This window comes from Harpia harpyja, chromosome 6 (assembly GCF_026419915.1).
Source record: "Harpia harpyja isolate bHarHar1 chromosome 6, bHarHar1 primary haplotype, whole genome shotgun sequence".
Taxonomy (NCBI): domain Eukaryota; kingdom Metazoa; phylum Chordata; class Aves; order Accipitriformes; family Accipitridae; genus Harpia; species Harpia harpyja.
Window position 1 is genome coordinate 43,540,612 of NC_068945.1, and position 19,452 is coordinate 43,560,063.

Consider the following 19,452-nt stretch of genomic DNA (forward strand, 5'->3'; position numbering starts at 1 on the left):
GATGACTACAGGCAGGACTTCGTATTAGATCGTTCTTTGTTCTATTCCTCCATTATACAAATATAATTAAAGGAATACATATATCTGAAAGCTCTTTTGAGATACACTTTAAGCATGTGTTGAATCACATCCTCTTGCAGTCTTCTTTCCGAGTTCATTTTAGAATAACAACTGCCTTTAAACTGACAGATTAGGTTTACAAAAATCTGGAAATCTGGATAGTTCATATCTATCTATCTAGTATCTTCACAAGGAACCTGTTATTTTGGTAGTGAGAATACAAAGCAATTCACAGGTTAAAATGATTGACAGCACTGCTGGAGTTCTCCCCCCTAGCCCTTAAAGTAACTGACAAATGAAGGATAAGGTGTTTATCTGACACATGCAGATATTTACCTCACTCAAAGATTCTGGATTTGTTAGGAAGAAGGAAATGGAATTTTAAATCACTATTCAAATCACTAAGGGAGACCTTACACCAGAGTGTCTAAATACTGAATGCGATTAGTTACTGTTTTCCAGAAAGTAAAGGAAGATTAAGCAAAATGGGTAAGGCAACTTTCAAATCATTGCTCTACCTGGCATTGGTAGAATACTCTATCACTAGAGAAGATCCTACCTACTCCTAGGAACATATATAATAATGCATTCTCCCATTACCTATAGCTTTTTCAACTGTCACACCTATTCCTTACTCCTGCCCCTGCCTTTATTCTCTTCCACCCTTTCTCTTGACAAAACCACCTATATGCAGAAATGGGAGCAGCCCTTAGTTCATGCATGTTTGACTGACATAAAATTATGCTCGTGCTCTGCATAGGAGCATGTTTCATACTCATGTACTGTGTGCATTTGCAGAAAGACAGTTTAACTGATGTCCTAATGAGTCTTCTGTCGAGTTAATTAGTCTTTCACAGAGCCACAAAGAAAGAACACATTTAAATATGACTACGCATCATAAAACAGAGAAGAGGAAACCTAGGTCAGTGTCTGAAATGATCTCAAGGAACAGGCAGGCCCCTCGGAACCCCCAAAACACATACATAAATTAACACCTGGACACTACTAATACATTTTGATAGCAACTTATGGAAAAGCAATTTTTTTTTTTCTTTCAGAGCTTAATAAAAATCCATCCCCCACCACTTCACTTGTCTGCATCTTCATTTCTCAACCCTCACATATTGGATGGTTCTTCCTTTTCTACCACTCTCATTTGTGTCATCAGTGCAATACATATATAAAAAACAACAAATACATAAATGTTGACGCGGAAGTCACGGACACTGCACACAATCAATATGATCAAGCAGATGCCACTTTATTGCCAAAATAGCTCGGTTTATATGCTCATTCTAGTTCCCGTTCACGCGTAAGCAAATTAAAGATTGGTTAGCATGTGCTGTCCACGTGCCTAGTTACACCTAATGATTGGTTATATCAACACTGTACACGCGCATAAAAATAAGGCATAATTGGTTGTATTAACTAAAACACACGAAACTTGTCTCAGTCTAATTGGTCAAGATAAGCTGCCGAATTGAGGTTCTTTGTGCCAAGTTCCCTTTATCGTGGAATGCGCACCTGTGTTCTTCTAATTGGTATCTCTCTTTTTTTGTCTTCTTGTTTATTCTGTTCAAGGCCTTCTAAAGGCGTCTGGAATGCTCTTGCGACCGTTAGCTAAATATGTGTCCACAACACATAAAACCATTCTATAGGGCATAAAATGGACTAAGGAAAAGAGATGAAAAAAGTTCTAGAGAAGAATCACTTCTCTTGATCGAAGCTTAGACTTGGATACCCTTCTTCTGTTCTCTGCTCAGATCTCAACAGCAACATCCTGTTTGCCAAAACCTTCCACAGTTCCAAGAGACACGTGACAAACCAGAACAAATCAGCATTATTTGGTCCCACGCATGTAACTTAGGCCTGGTACATTTTAGAAACATAAAATAATTTCAAGAACTCACAAACTTTAAATTGTTCTTTCTAAGTGCATACTTTACCTCTCTTTCTACTTTGTCAGTCTCGTATTTAAAGACTTGTTCTCTTAAATCAGTACACTTAGCATTTAATTCCTTGTTTCTCTCTTCCACTAGGTAAACTTGCTTTTCGGTATCAGCTCTGAGTTTGTTGAAAATATCATTAAACCGGTCCTGCACATCATTCACTACTTTTTCTTTGATGATCCCCTTGTTCTGCATATCTTCCTGTCGTGGTTTAACCCCAGCCAGCAACTAAACACCACGCAGCCGCTCACTCACTCCCCCCCCACCCAGTGGGATGGGGGAGAAAATCGGGAAAAGAAGCAAAACCCGTGGGTTGAGATAAGAACGGTTTAATAGAACAGAAAAGAAGAAACTAATAATGATAATGATAACACTAATAAAATGACAACAGTAATAAGGAAAGGATTGGAATGTACAAATGATGCGCAGTGCAATTGCTCACCACCCGCCGACCGACACCCAGCCAGTCCCCCGAGCGGCGATTCCCTGCCCCCACTTCCCCCTTCCTATACTAGATGGGACGTCACATGGTATGGAATACACCGTTGGCCAGTTTGGGTCAGGTGCCCTGGCTGTGTCCTGTGCCAACTTCTTGTGCCCCTCCAGCTTTCTCGCTGGCTGGGCATGAGAAGCTGAAAAATCCTTGACATTAGTCTAAACAGTACTGAGCAACAACTGAAAACATCAGTGTTATCAACATTCTTTGCATACTGAACTCAAAATATAGCACTGTACCAGCTACGAGGAAGACAGTTAACTCTATCCCAGATGAAACCAGGACAGTATCCACCCCTTATTCTATACCATTGACGTCATGCACAGTTCCCATACCTTTAGTTACATCCTGATCAATCATCACCTTTCCATCCCTTTAAGACATATGAGCAATGAGATATATATATATATATATATATGTATACACACACAGAGATATCATTCCTTTAGTTCATGGGTCATGTTTATAAAATGTTCATTGAGTTCATTTAGTTTCCGACTCTGGGCTCCATCTGTCATACCAGTCTTTCTGGACAGGAGGGATGGTGCAAAGTCCTCTCAGTCGGTAGAGCAGAATTGGGCTTCAGTGCGGTGTGACAAGCAGGTGACATTTGGTGCAGCAGGAGGATGGTGTGCACCGTTGGATTGTTGCATGCTGGAGTCAGTTCTGGTTCCATCACTACTGCGCTTTGCTCAGTTTTATCACAGTTCTTTTCTTGCTTGATCTAAGTGATTCTTACTATAGTACTGTGGATATAGCATATAACAATTATAGTAAGGATAACATACAGTAGCAGGGTTATATAGCAACTAATATAGTTTAATTCTGGCTATTCTCACCCAAAATTAAATCCCCTTGAGGCACACATCGGACTTCCCCATCTTTTTGCATCACCCACCAAGTGCACCCAGGCCCTTGAGCAAAAGCAATCCCACGAATGGGTTTACCTTTGCCTGAGGCAGGAGTAACCCAGACTGTCTTCCCTAACATATTTTTTGTGTGCACTACAGGGACTTTATCCCCTTCTACAGTATGTAAAAATTCTGACTGGGCAGGGCCACCCCGATTGGCAGATCCTCTGGTGTTGACTAACCAGGTGGCTTTTGCTAAATGTGTATCCCAATGTTTGAAAGTTCCACCCCCCATTGCTCTCAATGTAGTCTTTAACAGTCCATTGTATCGCTCAATTTTCCCAGAGGCTGGTACATGATAGGGGATATGATACACCCACTCAATGCCATGCTCTTTGGCCCAGGTGTCTATGAGGTTGTTTCGGAAATGAGTCCCGTTGTCTGACTCAATTCGTTCTGGGGTGCCATGTCGCCACAAGACTTGCTTTTCTAGGCCCAGGATAGTGTTCCGGACGGTGGCATGGGGTACAGAATATGTTTCCTTCTCCTTCAGCAGTTTCTGCAACTTGTCATGTAGGACTCCATATGGCAGCTTTCCACCTCCGATGCTTTCCCACGATGCGACAGGATCCGTCAGTGAACAGGGCATATTGCCTCTCATTTTCTGGCAGTTTATTATACAGCGGGGCCTCTTCAGCACGTGCCACCTCCTCCTCTGGCAACATTCCAAAATCTTTGCCTTCTGGCCAGTCCGCGATCACTTCCACAATTCCTGGGCGACTAGGGTTTCCTATGCGAGCCCGTTGTGTGATCAGTGCAATCCACTTACTCCACGTGGCATCAGTCGCGTGATGTGTAGAGGAGACCCTCCCTTTGAACATCCAGCCCAGCACTGGCAGTCGGGGTGCTAAGAGGAGCTGTGTTTCAGTACCAACCACTTCTGAGGCAGCTTGAACTCCTTCATAGGCTGCCAATATCTCTTTTTCAGTTGGAGTATAGCGAGCTTCAGATCCCCAATATCCTCGACTCCAAAACCCCAGGGGTCGGCCTCGGGTCTCCCCAGGTGCTTTCTGCCAGAGGCTCCAGGTAGGGCCATTCTCCCCAGCTGCAGTATAGAGCACATTTTTAACATCTTGTCCTGTCCGGACTGGTCCAAGGGCTACTGCGTGAACAATCTCCCGCTTAATTTGTTCAAAGGCTTGTTGTTGCTCAGGGCCCCATTTAAAATCATTCTTCTTTCGGGTCACTTGATAGAGAGGGCTTACAATCAGACTGTAATTTGGAATATGCATTCTCCAAAACCCCACAACACCTAAGAAGGCCTGTGTTTCCTTTTTATTAGTTGGTGGAGACATAGCTGCTATTTTGTTAATCACATCCATTGGGATCTGTCGACACCCATCTTGCCATTTTATTCCTAAAAACTGGATCTCCCGTGCAGGTCCCTTGACCTTACTTTCTTTTATGGCAAAACCGGCTTTCAGAAGGATTTGGATTATTTTCTTCCCTTTCTCAAAGACTTCTTCTGCCATGTTGCCCCATACGATGATGTCATCAATGTATTGCAGGTGTTCCGGAGCTTCACCTTTTTCCAGTGCAGCCTGGATTAGTCCATGGCAAATGGTGGGGCTGTGTTTCCACCCCTGGGGCAATCGATTCCAAGTGTACTGGACACCCCTCCAAGTAAAGGCAAATTGTGGACGACACTCTGCTGCTAGAGGGATTGAGAAAAACGCATTAGCAATGTCAATTGTAGCATACCACTTGGCTGCCTTTGACTCTAGTTCGTATTGAAGTTCTAGCATATCTGGAACGGCAGCACTCAGCGGTGGCGCAACTTCATTCAGGCCGCGATAGTCAACTGCTAGTCTCCACTCCCCATTAGACTTTCGCACGGGCCATATGGGACTATTAAAAGGTGAGCGAGTTTTGCTGATTACTCCTTGGCTCTCCAGTTGGCGAATCAACTTGTGGATGGGAATCAGAGAGTCTCGGTTGGTGCGATATTGGCGCCGGTGCACCGTCATGGTAGCAATTGGTACTTGTTGTTCTTCAACCCTCAGCAACCCCACAATCGAAGGGTCTTGAGAAAGACCAGGCAGGGTAGACAGCTGTTCCGTGCCCTCCGTCTCCAAGGCAGCTATACCAAAAGCCCATCGATACCCCTTTGGGTCCTTAAAATACCCTCTCCTGAGATAGTCTATGCCAAGGATGCACGGAGCCTCTGGACCAGTCACAATGGGGTGTTTCTGCCATTCATTCCCAGTTAGACTCATTTCAGCTTCCAATACAGTTAACTCTTGGGATCCCCCTGTCACACCAGAAATACAAATGGGTTCTGCCCCTTCATAACTTGATGGCATTAAAGTACACTGTGCACCGGTGTCTACTAGAGCCTTATACTCCTGTGGGTCTAACGTGCCAGGCCATCGAATCCACACAGTCCAATAGACCCGGTTATCCCTTTCTTCCACCTGGCTGGAGGCAGGGCCCCTCTAATTCTGGTCAGAGTATCCAGTATTCACTTCTCGTAAAACTGGCTCAGAAGTCCCTTCAAGAGGATCAGAAATAAGATCAGCCCTTCTACTCTGTTTGGAAACCGGAGCGGCATTTTTCCTGGTAGAATCCCCTTTTGTGGTGGTTTTTCCTCGCAGCTCACGTACCCGTGCATTTAGGACCGAGGTAGGTTTTCCATCCCATTTCCTCATGTCCTCTCCATGATCACATAAGTAAAACCACAGGGCACCTCGTGGTGTGTACCTTCTATATTCTCTCTCTTGGGCAGAGGAGCGCTCACTCCTAGTAGCTGAGACCTTGGTCCTTACAGGTGGGCAACAGGACATCTCCTCTTTGAATTGCTGGAAATCCTCGGACAGCTTCTCCACAGCCAAAATGCAGGCTTGTAGGGAGGAGGAGAGATTTTCTTCATATTGACGGAGTTGGCGAGCCACTTCATCCACTGTCGGTGCCTCTTCGTCTTTCCAGGTCATTATTGCCAGTGAGTTGGCATAGGACGATGGTGCACTCCGTACAAACTTCTGCCACATGGGTCGTGTGCATTGGACTTCGTCTGGATCTTTGGGTAATTGTGGGTTGTCCGGATCATGATGAATTGTCTCTAGCACAGCTAATTCCCTCAGATATTGGATACCTTTTTCCATGGTTGTCCACTTGCTTGATTGACATATAACATCTTCCTTAAAGGGGTACCTTTCCTTCACACTTGACAGGAGTCGCCTCCAGAGGCTGATGGCTTGTGTCCCTCTTCCAATTGCCTTGTCAATGCCACCTTCCCTGGCAAGCAATCCCAGCTGCTTGGCTTCCCTACCTTCTAATTCCAAGCTATTAGCCCCATTGTCCCAGCATTGGAGGAGCCAGGTGATAATATGCTCACCTATACGGCGGCCAAAATCTTTTCGCATATCCCGCAGCTCACTCAAGGTTAGGGACCGGGTTATTACCTCTGGTTCTGCCTCTTCCTCCTGTTCCCGTGATGGCCCTGGTTCGCCTTCATCCTTCGCTAAGCGAACTGATTTTTTTGTATATTTCTTTTTCTGTACGGGGGCAACTGATACTGGTGCAGGTTGGTCCGCTGGTTCAGTTGCAGTACCGCTCGCCGGGTCTTGGATAATCGCGGTGTCTGTTGCCAAGGTTTGGGTAGCTGCTGTGCTCATTGCTGGGGCTGGAGGGACCTCAGTGCCCGTTGCCGAGGTTTGGGTAGCTGCCGTGCTCATTGCCGAGGCTGGAGGGGCTGCAGTGCCTGTCGCTGAGGTTTGGGTAGCCACAGTGCTCGTCGCCGGGGCTGGAGGGGCCGCAGTGCCCGTTGCCGAGGTTTGAGTGACCCCAGTGCTCATCGTTTTGTTGTTAGGTCCAGAGACCTTCTCTTCCCCTTGAGGGTACTGAGTGGTGTCGAACAGGGCTCGATAGGCATGGGCCAGGCCCCAGCACGTTGCAGTAATTTGTATCTCTCTGGAGCTGCCGGGGTGACAGCATACCTTTTCCAAATATTTTACTAGTTCTTCTGGATTCTGTGCTTGTTCAGGGGTGAATTTCCAAAACACTGGAGGTGCCCACTTTTCTAGGTACTTGCCCATACTACCCCACACACCCTGCCACTCATAATTATCCAGCCTTGGGGCAGATCTCTGGGTGATTTTCTTAAATGGTTGTTTAAGCTTAAACGAGAGCTGAACCACATTCAGAAGCATGCTAATTCCTAGCAGTACGGCTAGGACCGTGCTGGTCCCAACATCCCAAGAGTATTCAAATTTTTCAAAATTCTCAAACACCATTGTAACTGGACTGAAGGAGAAAGGAGAGGGGAAGAAAGGTATCCCACCCATAGACTGGTTTTCCAAGGAGGAAAGGTAAATGGTATAATTATTAATAGTTTCCCACAGATGGCTTCCACAGTATAAAGGTGACAATGCTGAGTGCAAGTACCGGATTAATCCCACAGCCGACGACTTTATCACACCATAAACCAGTGTTATACAATACATCAAAGCAAAAACCTTAATCCACCTCCCATGGATGATAAGCAGCAGAAGAGGGACTACATACAGCAAGCGAGGTGATACATAACAGAACTTTAAAAACCAGAGCAACAACTCTAAGAACACATAAATCAACATAATGACCAGCGACTATTAGACCAATATAATGAATGCTTATAACAAATTTGTTTTAACAAGCTCTGGTCAGGTTTATCGTTACCTCAACCCTTCGTGCCCCACGTTGGGCGCCAAAAAGGACTGTTGTGGTTTAACCCCAGCCAGCAACTAAACACCACGCAGCCGCTCACTCACTCCCCCCCACCCAGTGGGATGGGGGAGAAAATCGGGAAAAGAAGCAAAACCCGTGGGTTGAGATAAGAACGGTTTAATAGAACAGAAAAGAAGAAACTAATAGTGATAATGATAACACTAATAAAATGACAACAGTAATAATGAAAGGATTGGAATGTACAAATGATGCGCAGTGCAATTGCTCACCACCCGCCGACCGACACCCAGCCAGTCCCCCGAGCGGCGATTCCCCGCCCCCACTTCCCCCTTCCTATACTAGATGGGACGTCACATGGTATGGAATACACCGTTGGCCAGTTTGGGTCAGGTGCCCTGGCTGTGTCCTGTGCCAACTTCTTGTGCCCCTCCAGCTTTCTCGCTGGCTGGGCATGAGAAGCTGAAAAATCCTTGACATTAGTCTAAACAGTACTGAGCAACAACTGAAAACATCAGTGTTATCAACATTCTTTGCATACTGAACTCAAAATATAGCACTGTACCAGCTACGAGGAAGACAGTTAACTCTATCCCAGATGAAACCAGGACACTTCCAATAGCTGACGGAGTAAAAGGTTTTCACTCTGGAGCTGGGCCAATCGCTCCTGCATGGATTCCTGCATGGATTCCTGCTTTATTACAAGTTTGCTTACTTGATCTTTCTCAAGTTGTTGAGCATCATCACATTCCTTTGCCTGACACTGGGCTTGACTTAATTCTTTTTGTGTCATTTCTAAAAGCAATGTTTTTTCTCGGAGTGTTTGTTTCAACTGGTGAAGCTCATTTTCTAGACTATTAGCTTTGCTTTCAGCTTTACTCAGCTGCTGAGACAAGCTCTTGTTGGTTTCTCACACATCAGAGAGGTCATGATGAAGCTTGTCTTGCAAGCGAAGCCATTCATCGCATTCTCTCTGAAATGTTCGTTCGACATCACTTTTTGATGACTGATGACGTTCAAGTTCTTGAACAGTAGTGTTCAGGCGGGAACGAAATGATTCAATTTCTGTCTCTAGTCTGTCTTTGCTTTCTTTCGTCTGCTCAAGTTTGGAAGTTAGCACTGCAGATTCTGTCTTTAATAAGTTCAGCTGTACACTGTACTGAAAAACCGTGTGTGTTAAGGCTTCCTCGTTCAGTTTAAGTTCCTTTTTGAGATCTTCATTTTTTTCTTCCAAGGTCTCATTTTCCTCTAAATATTTTCCTTCTTCCTCCTGGTGCCTAAGTCTTACTTGAAGCACCAAGACTATAAAGCTTTTAAAATGTACGTGCATGCCTTTAAAATATTCCCTTTAAGGTTAATTTAGCCATATTACACATCTGGTAAAAACAAGGCTAAAAAGACATTTCCTTCTCAAATGTCTTCTTAACACCTATCCTTTTGTATTACTGAAAGTTAGCTGTACAACTCAAGCATCCCTGGAACACAATAGTCTTGCTGTATGTATAATAAACAGGAAATACACAACTTATTTCCACAAACATATTCACCTTACATTTACTGGGCAGCACAGCCAAGAACAAATTATTCTTCCAAGCACTGCGCATTCTTAATAAATTCAGTAAACTCTTTTCAGGATTTTTTTTTTTTTATACAGTGTTTATGATTGCTTGTTCACCTCCAATTATTCTAACTCCTACAGAGACTTTAATTCATTGCTGATATTCCTTCATAAAAATTCAGTATGTGGAGGTGGAAAAGAAAGGCACACTGAAGTAAGTAAGTTTGATAAGGGAATAAGTAATGAAAAAAAAAAAACCAAGTAATGGGAACACAAAAAGTGAGTGTCAAACAACTTTATTCCTGGTCAACCTTGATGTAGGTGTTTCACTGCTAGAAACCTTAAAAAGTGCAGATGAAATGTCTATGAAATGAAAAATAACAGATAGCTTAAGAAATGGCATAAATAGTGTCTTCTATTAGTTCCCTACTTGCACATGCAATTCAGGTACACGCAGGACTGATGCTGCTTTCCAGAACTTTTAGAGACATAAGGGAAAACAGAAATGGTATTTACACAGTGAAGTTACACTGGTAAACTGTAAATAATCCATCAAGAAGCAGAAAAAGTTACAAAAGATTTATTATGACTTCAGAATGAACATGGTGAAATCTAATTAATTAGAAGAAAGTCTGCTTACCTCTGAATTTTTTCCTATAGTTCTTCTTGTCTCTTCTTCCAATTCCTTTTGTCTCCAAAGGTGGTTGTTCAAAATTTCTTCTTGCAGGGCTCTGGCACTCTTATCCTGAGAGAGCTGTCTCTGTATTTCATCACGCTCTTCTTCAACCTACAGTAATACAATTAAACCACTTGCATCTTGAGAAAAATCAGAGCTAGCAATATCCTCCCATTCTCTTTTGTATTCTTACCAATAGTTTTGCTTCCCCGCAATTATGATAATCCGTCTATAAATAACAAATTTTAATTTTCTTCTGAAAAATTAAAGAAATACAGAATGTTTTGTAGTAATTTAGAAAAATAACTCAAAGTCAGGCTTTGCCTGAAATAGAAGTGAAACCTAAATGTCGAAAAAGGAGAAAAGGAATCATGAACTTGCAAAGGAGGAGAGGGGGGACAGGGGGGACAGGGGGGACAGGCGACTTGTGAACCAACTGTTCTCAACTGTCCTCAAAGTTTGGCAACAGCTATCCAACGCCTCTTCCATCAACAAAGCACCTCCTTCTTTAGGCATACTGGAATACAATGCCAATTAAAAAGAAACAGAAAATAAGACAAGTGTCTAACTCATCATTTAACACACCTGTTTCAAGAGCTTCTGCAGTGTTAGTAACTCTGTTTCTAAATTCCTTGAGTGTAACTCAAGTTGCTGCTTCTCCTCCATTTCTTTACAATATTGATCTTCTTTCCTTCTGAGTTTTTCTCTTGTTTTCTCATACAGAGTTTCTACTCTGAGCCTCTTTTCCTCTTCTTGTTTCAAAGTAAATCTGGGATTTAACAGAACATTTGAGAAACTAAAGCACTGATATAAAAGTAAATATTCTACATTATGAACTTGCCGAGACAACTCAAACCATAAAAATATGAAATCTGAAAAGTTTAAAACATTTTTACTGTAATTTTTAACTTTTTAAAGAATTTTGACTTCATTCCAGTATCCGTGGTATCAGTTGTACAAGATATGAAAATAAACCGTTGAGTGATTTATCATTTATTTTTAAGTTTACATAGGTAAATATACAGCAGTATGCACATTTCTACAATTTGAAAAAAAAAACAAAAAACAAAACTTCATTTTCCAACCACTTCATTCAAAAGGAGTTTGTTGTCTTACCAGATCAAAGCATCAGAAACTTTTACTATGATTAATATAAGTTTTCTTAATATGCTGAGCACTGCCTACATATTACAGATTCAGTGATCGCAAGTAATACCAATGAAGCAGCACGCCACTTAGACAAGACAGACCCAACAATTTTTTAGCAAGCCTTCTGTAAGTCTAAACCAACTGCTGACCATAGGAAGAGCAAGCAGCTTTTATGTACTCAAGAATGAGGACAGTGTTCAAAAATACATTTAGAAATGCATAAGGTTTAAGCTTAATACGATTAAAAATAGTTTTAAACCTCAATGGATCTACATCTGGGAGAAACAATAGCAATTTAATTCTGAAGATAATTTATAATGAAAGCCTTAGGGAATGTCAGCTTCTTTACTAACTGAAACAATCAGCAATAAGCACCAACATGGTAAAAAAAAAATAAAAAATAAAAAAAAAGGTCCATGGCATGTCCACAGTAGCCAAACAAGAAAGCAGTTCTATGTTTGATAATTATTTTGAATATTTTTTCTGATATCCTTGCAACAGTCAACAAAAAATCAAGTATTAACATAAGGAAAGAGCTGCCAATTGAAGATCTGCTTTGGAAATTCTGCAAAACAAGTATCAGCAACCACTAATAAATTATTCCAAAGATTGACAATAACATTTGTATTTGAATGGTTTATCTTGCAAGGAAAAAGCTTTACGTATAATTTTTAGTGTAACGTCACCAAAAGTATAGCTTTTATAAGTGTAAAGTTAACATTGCTTTGCGAATTTTTTTAGAACGAAAATATTAACTCTTTGTAATCGATAGATACTTCAGAATTTTGAAAAATGGTTGGAGTCAAATCAGAAGGCCATTGGCCTTCTCAGCCGCCAGCTCATACGAGCTCATGTTGAGCTTGCTCTCTGCCAAGACCACCAGGGCTTTCTCAGCAAGCTCCCCAGCCAGGCCACCCCACGGTACATAATCACAAGGGGATCTTCCTTCCCCAGTGCAGGGCTTTGCAGTTGTTCTTGTTGAATTTCATATGGTGCCTGCTGGCCGCTCTTGTCTGAACTGATGTGAACAGTGATTAGAAATCTCACACCACCCAGGTCTAGTTCAGCAGTATGGGGAAAGGGACAAGCCTGAATTTGACCTTTCAAATAAACAAACACTGTCAGCTCTGTTCTGAGTTGCATTCTGTGGAATTACCAGAATTCTTAATATTATACACTAACAGAAGCTGCAGAGACAAAATAAAAATATATCTTATATAAATCTCTCTCTTATAGATCTCATTTTCCCATACATACTCTCTTGTTCTCTTCTCTTGCTATTAAAAAAAAAGTTAAAACAACATCCAGAAGATTCTACGTGGAACTAATACCCAGGCATTTTTTCCCCCAACATTAAGTAGCATAACTCGCCCATGGGATTCAAAAAACCCAAACCCAAAAGACTAGAAACTTCTCACCCTATCACCTGTACCATCAGCATCTTCTGGAACATGAACACTGACACGATAACACACTATCAGAACACGAGGTTACATACTTAAGGCTTTGGATATCACTTTTCCATTCCAATTCTTGGTGAGCCAATATGGATTTCAAATCTCGAGTTTCTTCCACTATTAATTGTGACTCCTCCTTTTCACTTTCCAATTTCCTTACTTCTCTCCAGACAGCTGTATACCGATTTTTTTTCACGTTCTATTATCTGTTCGTATTCAAGAAGTATGTTCTGAATTTTCAACAAAATAGCAGAACCTATTTTGAGAGAAAAGACACAAAGCTGCACATCCGCGCAAATACTTTCCAAGGTATAAATTATTTAATTCTTTGCTTTTGGGCGTAGGTGGCAAGGTTCTGGTAGTGGGAAGACTACAGGTAGTGGGGAGGTCTCTGTGAGAAGAGGCCAGGCGTTGCCCTGTGCTGAACACAGCCAGTTCCAATAGACCCACCACAGGGTACAGCTGAGCCTCTCAGCCACGCTGGTGGCACCTTAGGGAGAACGTATTTAGGAAAGGGCAAGAACACCACACAGGCAGAGGAGAAGGGAAAAAGAATGTGAAAAACAGCTTTGTGAACACCCAGGTCAGTGAAGAAGGAGGGGGAGGAGGTGCTCCGGGTGTCAGAGCAGAGATTCCCCTGCAGCCCACGGAGACACCATGGTGGAACAGGTATTTCCCTGCAGCCCCTGGAGAGGGCCACGCTGGAGCAGATATCCCCAATGCAGTACTGTGGAGGACCCCATGCCAGAGCAGGTGATTATTTCCTGAAGGACCTGTAGCCCATGGAGAGCCCAGGCTGGAGCAGATTTTCCCTGAAGGACTGCAGCCCATGGAAGGAATCACACTGGAGCCGGGGAAAAGCGTGAGAAAGAAGGAGTGGCACAGGGAAACTGCTGTGTCCTGACTGCAGACCCCAGCCTCCCTGCACTGCTTGGGGAGGGGTAGCGCAGTCGGGAGTGAAGGAGTGAAGCTGAACTCGAGAAAGGGGCGGCGGGGAGGTCTTCTTTTAATTTTTTTGTCTTTGTTTCTCTTCTCACTATCCAAGTTTATTTTAATTGGTAACAAATTAAGTTAAGATTCCCCAAGTGTAGTCTGTTTTGCCTGTGACAGTAACTGGTAAGTGATAGCCCTGCCTTTGTATTGATCCTCAAGCTTTTTCATCCTGTTTTGTCCTGTTGAGGAGGGGCAGTGAGAGAACAGCTGGGTGGGAGTTTGGCCTTTAGTCAAGGTTAACCCTTGCCTAACAAAATTTTATCATAGTTTAATAGACATAGTAAGTGATGCTTATGTTTATATAATGCTATGTGTATATATGCAAGTATCTTATGACAGTTGATTTTTTACATATACGTTTAAGCAAAGCCATTATTTTGCTGCACCATTTGTCATTGGCTATTAAGGGGATATAAAGAGGAAAAAGATCTTGCTAACTTTTGATGACTGCATTAGAAGGAGCTGAACTGCACTTGGCAAGAACCCACTTCTACAGCTCTAACTAGACAGAGAACCAATGATAAAGTAAGGCATGTTTGCTGACAATACAGACGTCTATGGTTAGGTGAGATAATTTCACATCTTTTGAGGGGGATCTCTAATCATAAAGAAATACTAGATCAAAATATAAACCTAAAATACCTAGGAGTGCATACAAAGTAGTCATGTTTTAAAAGAGGAACTTTTAACAGCTGAAGACAAAATTACTTGAAAACATACCCGTATGATCCACACTAAGCTGTTCTAACAGCAACATAGCCTCTTTGTAGGTTGAAGTTGGTAATTCAACATCCTCTGAACTTGTGTCAGATGAATGAGTTAAGTCAAGGTCATCAGTTACATCCATTTGTATGCTGACCTACAAACAATACAGTATTTTCTGTATACAACTATGTAGTATTACAGATCATTACAAATGCATGAATGATTCATTCTTTTATTCACAGCCCATAGATTTGGCTCAAATATGATGAAGCTGCATACTAGCAGCAATTTCTGCATCTGGTTGACCACTACATAAATGCTGTTCCCATCTGAGTGATTAAAAGCTGATACAAACTATTTATCAAGAAACCGATTTTACAGTACCTTGTTCTTTTCACTTCCTGTTTTTGCTGCAGGTCTGGAAAACAGAAATATATTCAGTACTGGAATGCTGATATTGCATTATGAACAATATCTACAGTGGCTCTGAAAACTTAATTGCAGAAGTGAATTAACTAAATTTGAATATAAGAATTTTGTTAGATGTAGTTGAAGACTGAAAAAAATTTGTGTACTGTTATGTCTATTGGAAGGCTACTTTTCCACAAGATATTAAGCAAATAGTTGAAATAACTGTTCTCTGCACTTCACTCAAAGTCACAGGAATCTTACAGCTACAAATGTGTAGATACACAAACATACAATGTACATGTACAGCGTATATGTGCATTCCCGTTTAATACTAGAGGTTGAGCTCTCTTCAGTACTGAGAATCCTTCTCTTACAGGTCAAAGAACGATAATTCTGGATTCTCTAGTGTACTGGGTCTGTCTGGGATGGAGTTAATTTTCTTCAGAGCAGCCCACACAGTGCTGTCTGTTAGATTTCTGACCAAAACAGTGTTGATAACACACCAATGTTTTAGCTATTGCTGAACAGTGCTTGTACAGTGTCAGCACCTTCTGTTCTCACTTCGCCTCCCACACAAGTAAGTTTGGGGTGGGCAAGAAGCTGGGAGGGGACACAGCTTGGGGGGAGAGGGGCGGGGAAAGTAGAAAAACTTGGGATGCCTTCAGGAAAGAGTAATTTCGCTCTTTTATAAGTCTCTCCTCTCCCTTTTTAAAAATCTAAAATATATATATTTATACACATGCACAAACTCAGAATTTGTGCACATCTGACCTTATCAATAACTTGGCTAGTATGTTTAAAGCACTCCAAGCAAAAAAGAAGTGTTTTTGAGCACAAAGGGCATCAGGTAGTATTGTCACATGAAAGAACAGGAATCATTGTACACATCGGGTTTACAAAACTTACCTTTAGCTTTCAGGTCAATTTTTATCATTAAGTTAGTTTTATTTATAACATTCCTTATATTCAGTACCTTCCTTCATCTTGAGATGTTTCACTGAAAGTGCTATCATCTAGTACTTGAAAATTATTCCCACTGGAAGTGCTCATCTGCTGATTAGCCTTCTGCTTTGAAGTCTGTCTTTTATTTTTCTTTGCAACTTTGGCATTCAGGGCAAATTTACTACATTAAACAGAAAGAAAAGAAATAAGCACCAATTGAGTAGCTTTACAGAAAATATTTCTCTGAAACAGACATACTTAAGATGATGTCCAGAAACAACTGAGATGAAAAATATCTATGATAAAACACAGACTTGACCCCAAAGATCATGGAAGATACCCAAGTATTTAAAAAAAACCTTCCCCTAGGAATAAGGGGGAAATGTGGAATCTGAGCTAGATTCAGGTAAGATGGAACACATCCAATATCCCCATTAGAGGAAGTATCTAGAGCAGAGATTCCTTTGAGGGACAGACAGGAAAACACTCCTGCTTAGGGTTACACTTTGGGTTCAAACTTTTGAGATTGGTTTGGTAATATCATCTTTTCCCTTTTCCTGACAAAGAGCACCTGAACTTAATGAAAAGGAAAACACCAACCACATGGAGATCCCTAAAATCACCTAGAAAAGGGAGAAAGCAAAGTAAACTGTAAGTTCCTACTTTTCTTTTCTGGATGGCCATTTCCTACAAAAATAACTGTTTTTTCCAGTCTTCGAATTTGGTTTTGAAAAGTCTTTTTTTTTTTTCCTTTTTTTTTTTTTTTTTTTTAAAAGCAGGCAATAAATTTGCACCTCTGTTGTCAGCTTAGGTTTTTCTAAAAAACATTTTTTTTTTCTTAAATGTTTTCGAAGCACTGGACAACTCAGTATGGCTTTCAGCATTGAGGAAACTACTTCAACTACTACAATATTAGAAAACCTAAAAGATACTGAAGTAGTACTACAAAAAAGAATTATTTCCTTAGTTTACCCTTTCATCGGCAGTTTAATCAATTTTGAACTCTCCTCAGATGAAAAATTCTTTTTGTCTTTTTCTTCTACAGTGTTCTCATTCTGCAGTTTCAAACAGTCATTCTTCCTTAGAGCAAGCTTTTGTTTCATGTGCTGATCAGTAACAATACCCGTCGGTGTATTTAATTTATCAAGATCTTCCTGTTTTGCCACGGCCTGCGTTTTGAAACATCTTTCTTTGCTTTTTTCCTTCTCAACCTACAAAAAGAAAGTTAAACTTCATATATTTCTCAGTATTTCTAGCAAGGAAAAACAGCATATCCAAGATTGAATAATTCAGGATTTAGCTCCGCAATCACGTAAAATGAAAAAAAAAAAAAATTAATTCATATAGAGAAGCTTTTTCACTAAATTACACTACAAAGTGTATCAAGTCACTGAAAGTACTTCGAATTCACTCATGATTAAAGATATAACAAAAACATAGCCCTTAGAAAGAAAACAATAGTGTATCTTAAAACGTGAACAACAAAAAAGTGAAAGCATTACTGATGGACAAAGAGTTAGAAGGACTGCACAATGTTAGTTGTAAACCCAGAAAAAAATCAAGTGGAAGTGTGCTGGGCTACCGCTTGCTTAAAGGGCGGGGTGGGGCAGGGAGAGATCTCAAACCCACAAGCAGAAACGGTTTCACAGCAAACAGGAATTTTAGTGAAGAGCAATGAATACACGCCATGCAGAAATCACAGCAAATGAACAGATTAGTCAAGACCCTGTTCAGAAGCTATTTTCATTCTTTGATTCAGAATCAGAACTGATGTAATTGTGTGCATTTCTTTTTATGGCAATGAAGTGATAACTACTTACGCTGGAACTGAGTGCCGCCTATTGTTAAACTGGAACAATAATGCATTCTGTGTTTTCCAAAAACCTTCCAATTAATTACGTAATGGGGAAAAGGACAAGGCTCTACTGCTCTCTTTATTCATAAGTAGCATATTTCCATCAAAACAAAACCCAATTTGCAGAAAGCATCTTCCCTTAATAACAAATAGCTAAAGTGAACAGGACCATTGGTATGGAGAAAGGCTAAAGAATAACCATTAGCAGGTGAACTTCTACCTCTTTTTGCAGCTGTACCTTCTCTTTCTCCAAAGCCAGGAATACTATTTGCAGCACTCCTACCTTACTCTTAAATCTTTCCATATCTTGTTTTAGTTCTTCGTCAAGATTCCTTTTCCGCATGCCACAGGATTGCCGAGCATTTGCAAAAAGACTGTCAATTTCTGTTTCTCCTATTTTATAATTGTCAATAAGGCAGTCCCCGGGAACTTCGTAATTAAATCCAGAGTCTTTTCCAAGTTTCCTTTCCGTTACAAAAAGTGTGTTTGCATCGCTTGTAGAAACAGGTCTTATTTTAGGAAGAATACTAGAAGCGTCATCCAAAATACTTGTTTTTAAGCTATGTCTCAGGGAGTATTCAGGACTTCCCTCTACATTTCTACTACTTCCATTTTCATTCTCTTCCATTTCCATAGTGGGCATTTTCTTTTCCTCTCCTTTTGCTAGAGGCACCTTTGTATTACCTGTATCGTTTGTGCTATCTTCTTCATCTGTACTCCAGGTATCTTCCACATTTGCATTTAAGTTATTTGGATCAGGAAGGACACCAAGACTCGGAATTTCAATTTCCATTTTGGGTTCTTTTCCACCTAGCATAAGTTTAATATCTCCAAATTCACCTTTAGTTTCTAACTTATTACTTGATTCCATCACACGAGATGAAACAACACGAGAACTCTTCAACTCTTCACTGAAGCCATCTTCTGACATTTCTTCCACATGGGAAGTAGTTTTCCCAGTTTCATTAATTTCACCAAACAGCTGCTTCAGCTCTGCTGTAATGTTTTTAAAATTTGTTTTCAATTCTCTTTTCTCATTTTCAACCCACATCCTTTCATATCTTTCTTCCCAAGGTTTTGGACTTAACTGCTTGTCAGCACTGTGCAATTCCTCATTTTCTGCTAGGGCTTCCTGATGTGAAATTTCTGCTTTGTCAGTCTGATTTTCATGTGCTGTTTTTTCTATCAAGTTGGTAGTTTCTAAAATATATTTATCCTTAATAAACAGGTACAGACAGAAAGATTACCAAGAAAAAGGAAGTTACAGTTAATCTAGGTAATTTCTGTTGCAAACTCACCCTATCATATAACAGAAATAATACAAATCAGACATTTTGAAAGCAATTGTTTATAATAAAAATCAAAGGGTACTAAATTAAAGGTTCACTGAATCATAATTTTCTTAAAGATAGGACTTACTTGAGTGACAACAGGTTTTCTTGGATGAGATTTGTCTGGACATTAGGGTTGCTTTTACCTTTTAGCCTACCTGCTTTCTGAAACTGCTGACATTTGTCACAAAGCAATTTATTTTTTCACTTTTTACTGCTTTAATACCATTTTTCATTACAACTGCCTACATTTTCCCCACTCTCCTTCCTCCATCATTCTCTGCTGCCTGGCATTTT

The 19,452-nt window shown here is 40.9% G+C and overlaps 1 protein-coding gene across 1 annotated transcript in view; it reads right to left on the reverse strand.

The window, feature by feature from the left end:
- LOC128143588 (ankyrin repeat domain-containing protein 26-like) overlaps nt 1-19,452 on the reverse strand; it is a 110,121-nt gene that overhangs the window by 63,789 nt on the left and 26,880 nt on the right. The window contains 12 exon segments of the mRNA XM_052790948.1: nt 2,007-2,210; nt 8,692-9,365; nt 10,153-10,174; nt 10,277-10,423; nt 10,898-11,081; nt 12,960-13,102; nt 13,104-13,174; nt 14,632-14,770; nt 15,001-15,034; nt 16,001-16,150; nt 16,942-17,180; nt 18,045-19,040. Coding sequence (XP_052646908.1) covers nt 2,007-2,210; nt 8,692-9,365; nt 10,153-10,174; nt 10,277-10,423; nt 10,898-11,081; nt 12,960-13,102; nt 13,104-13,174; nt 14,632-14,770; nt 15,001-15,034; nt 16,001-16,150; nt 16,942-17,180; nt 18,045-19,040 — 3,003 coding nt within the window.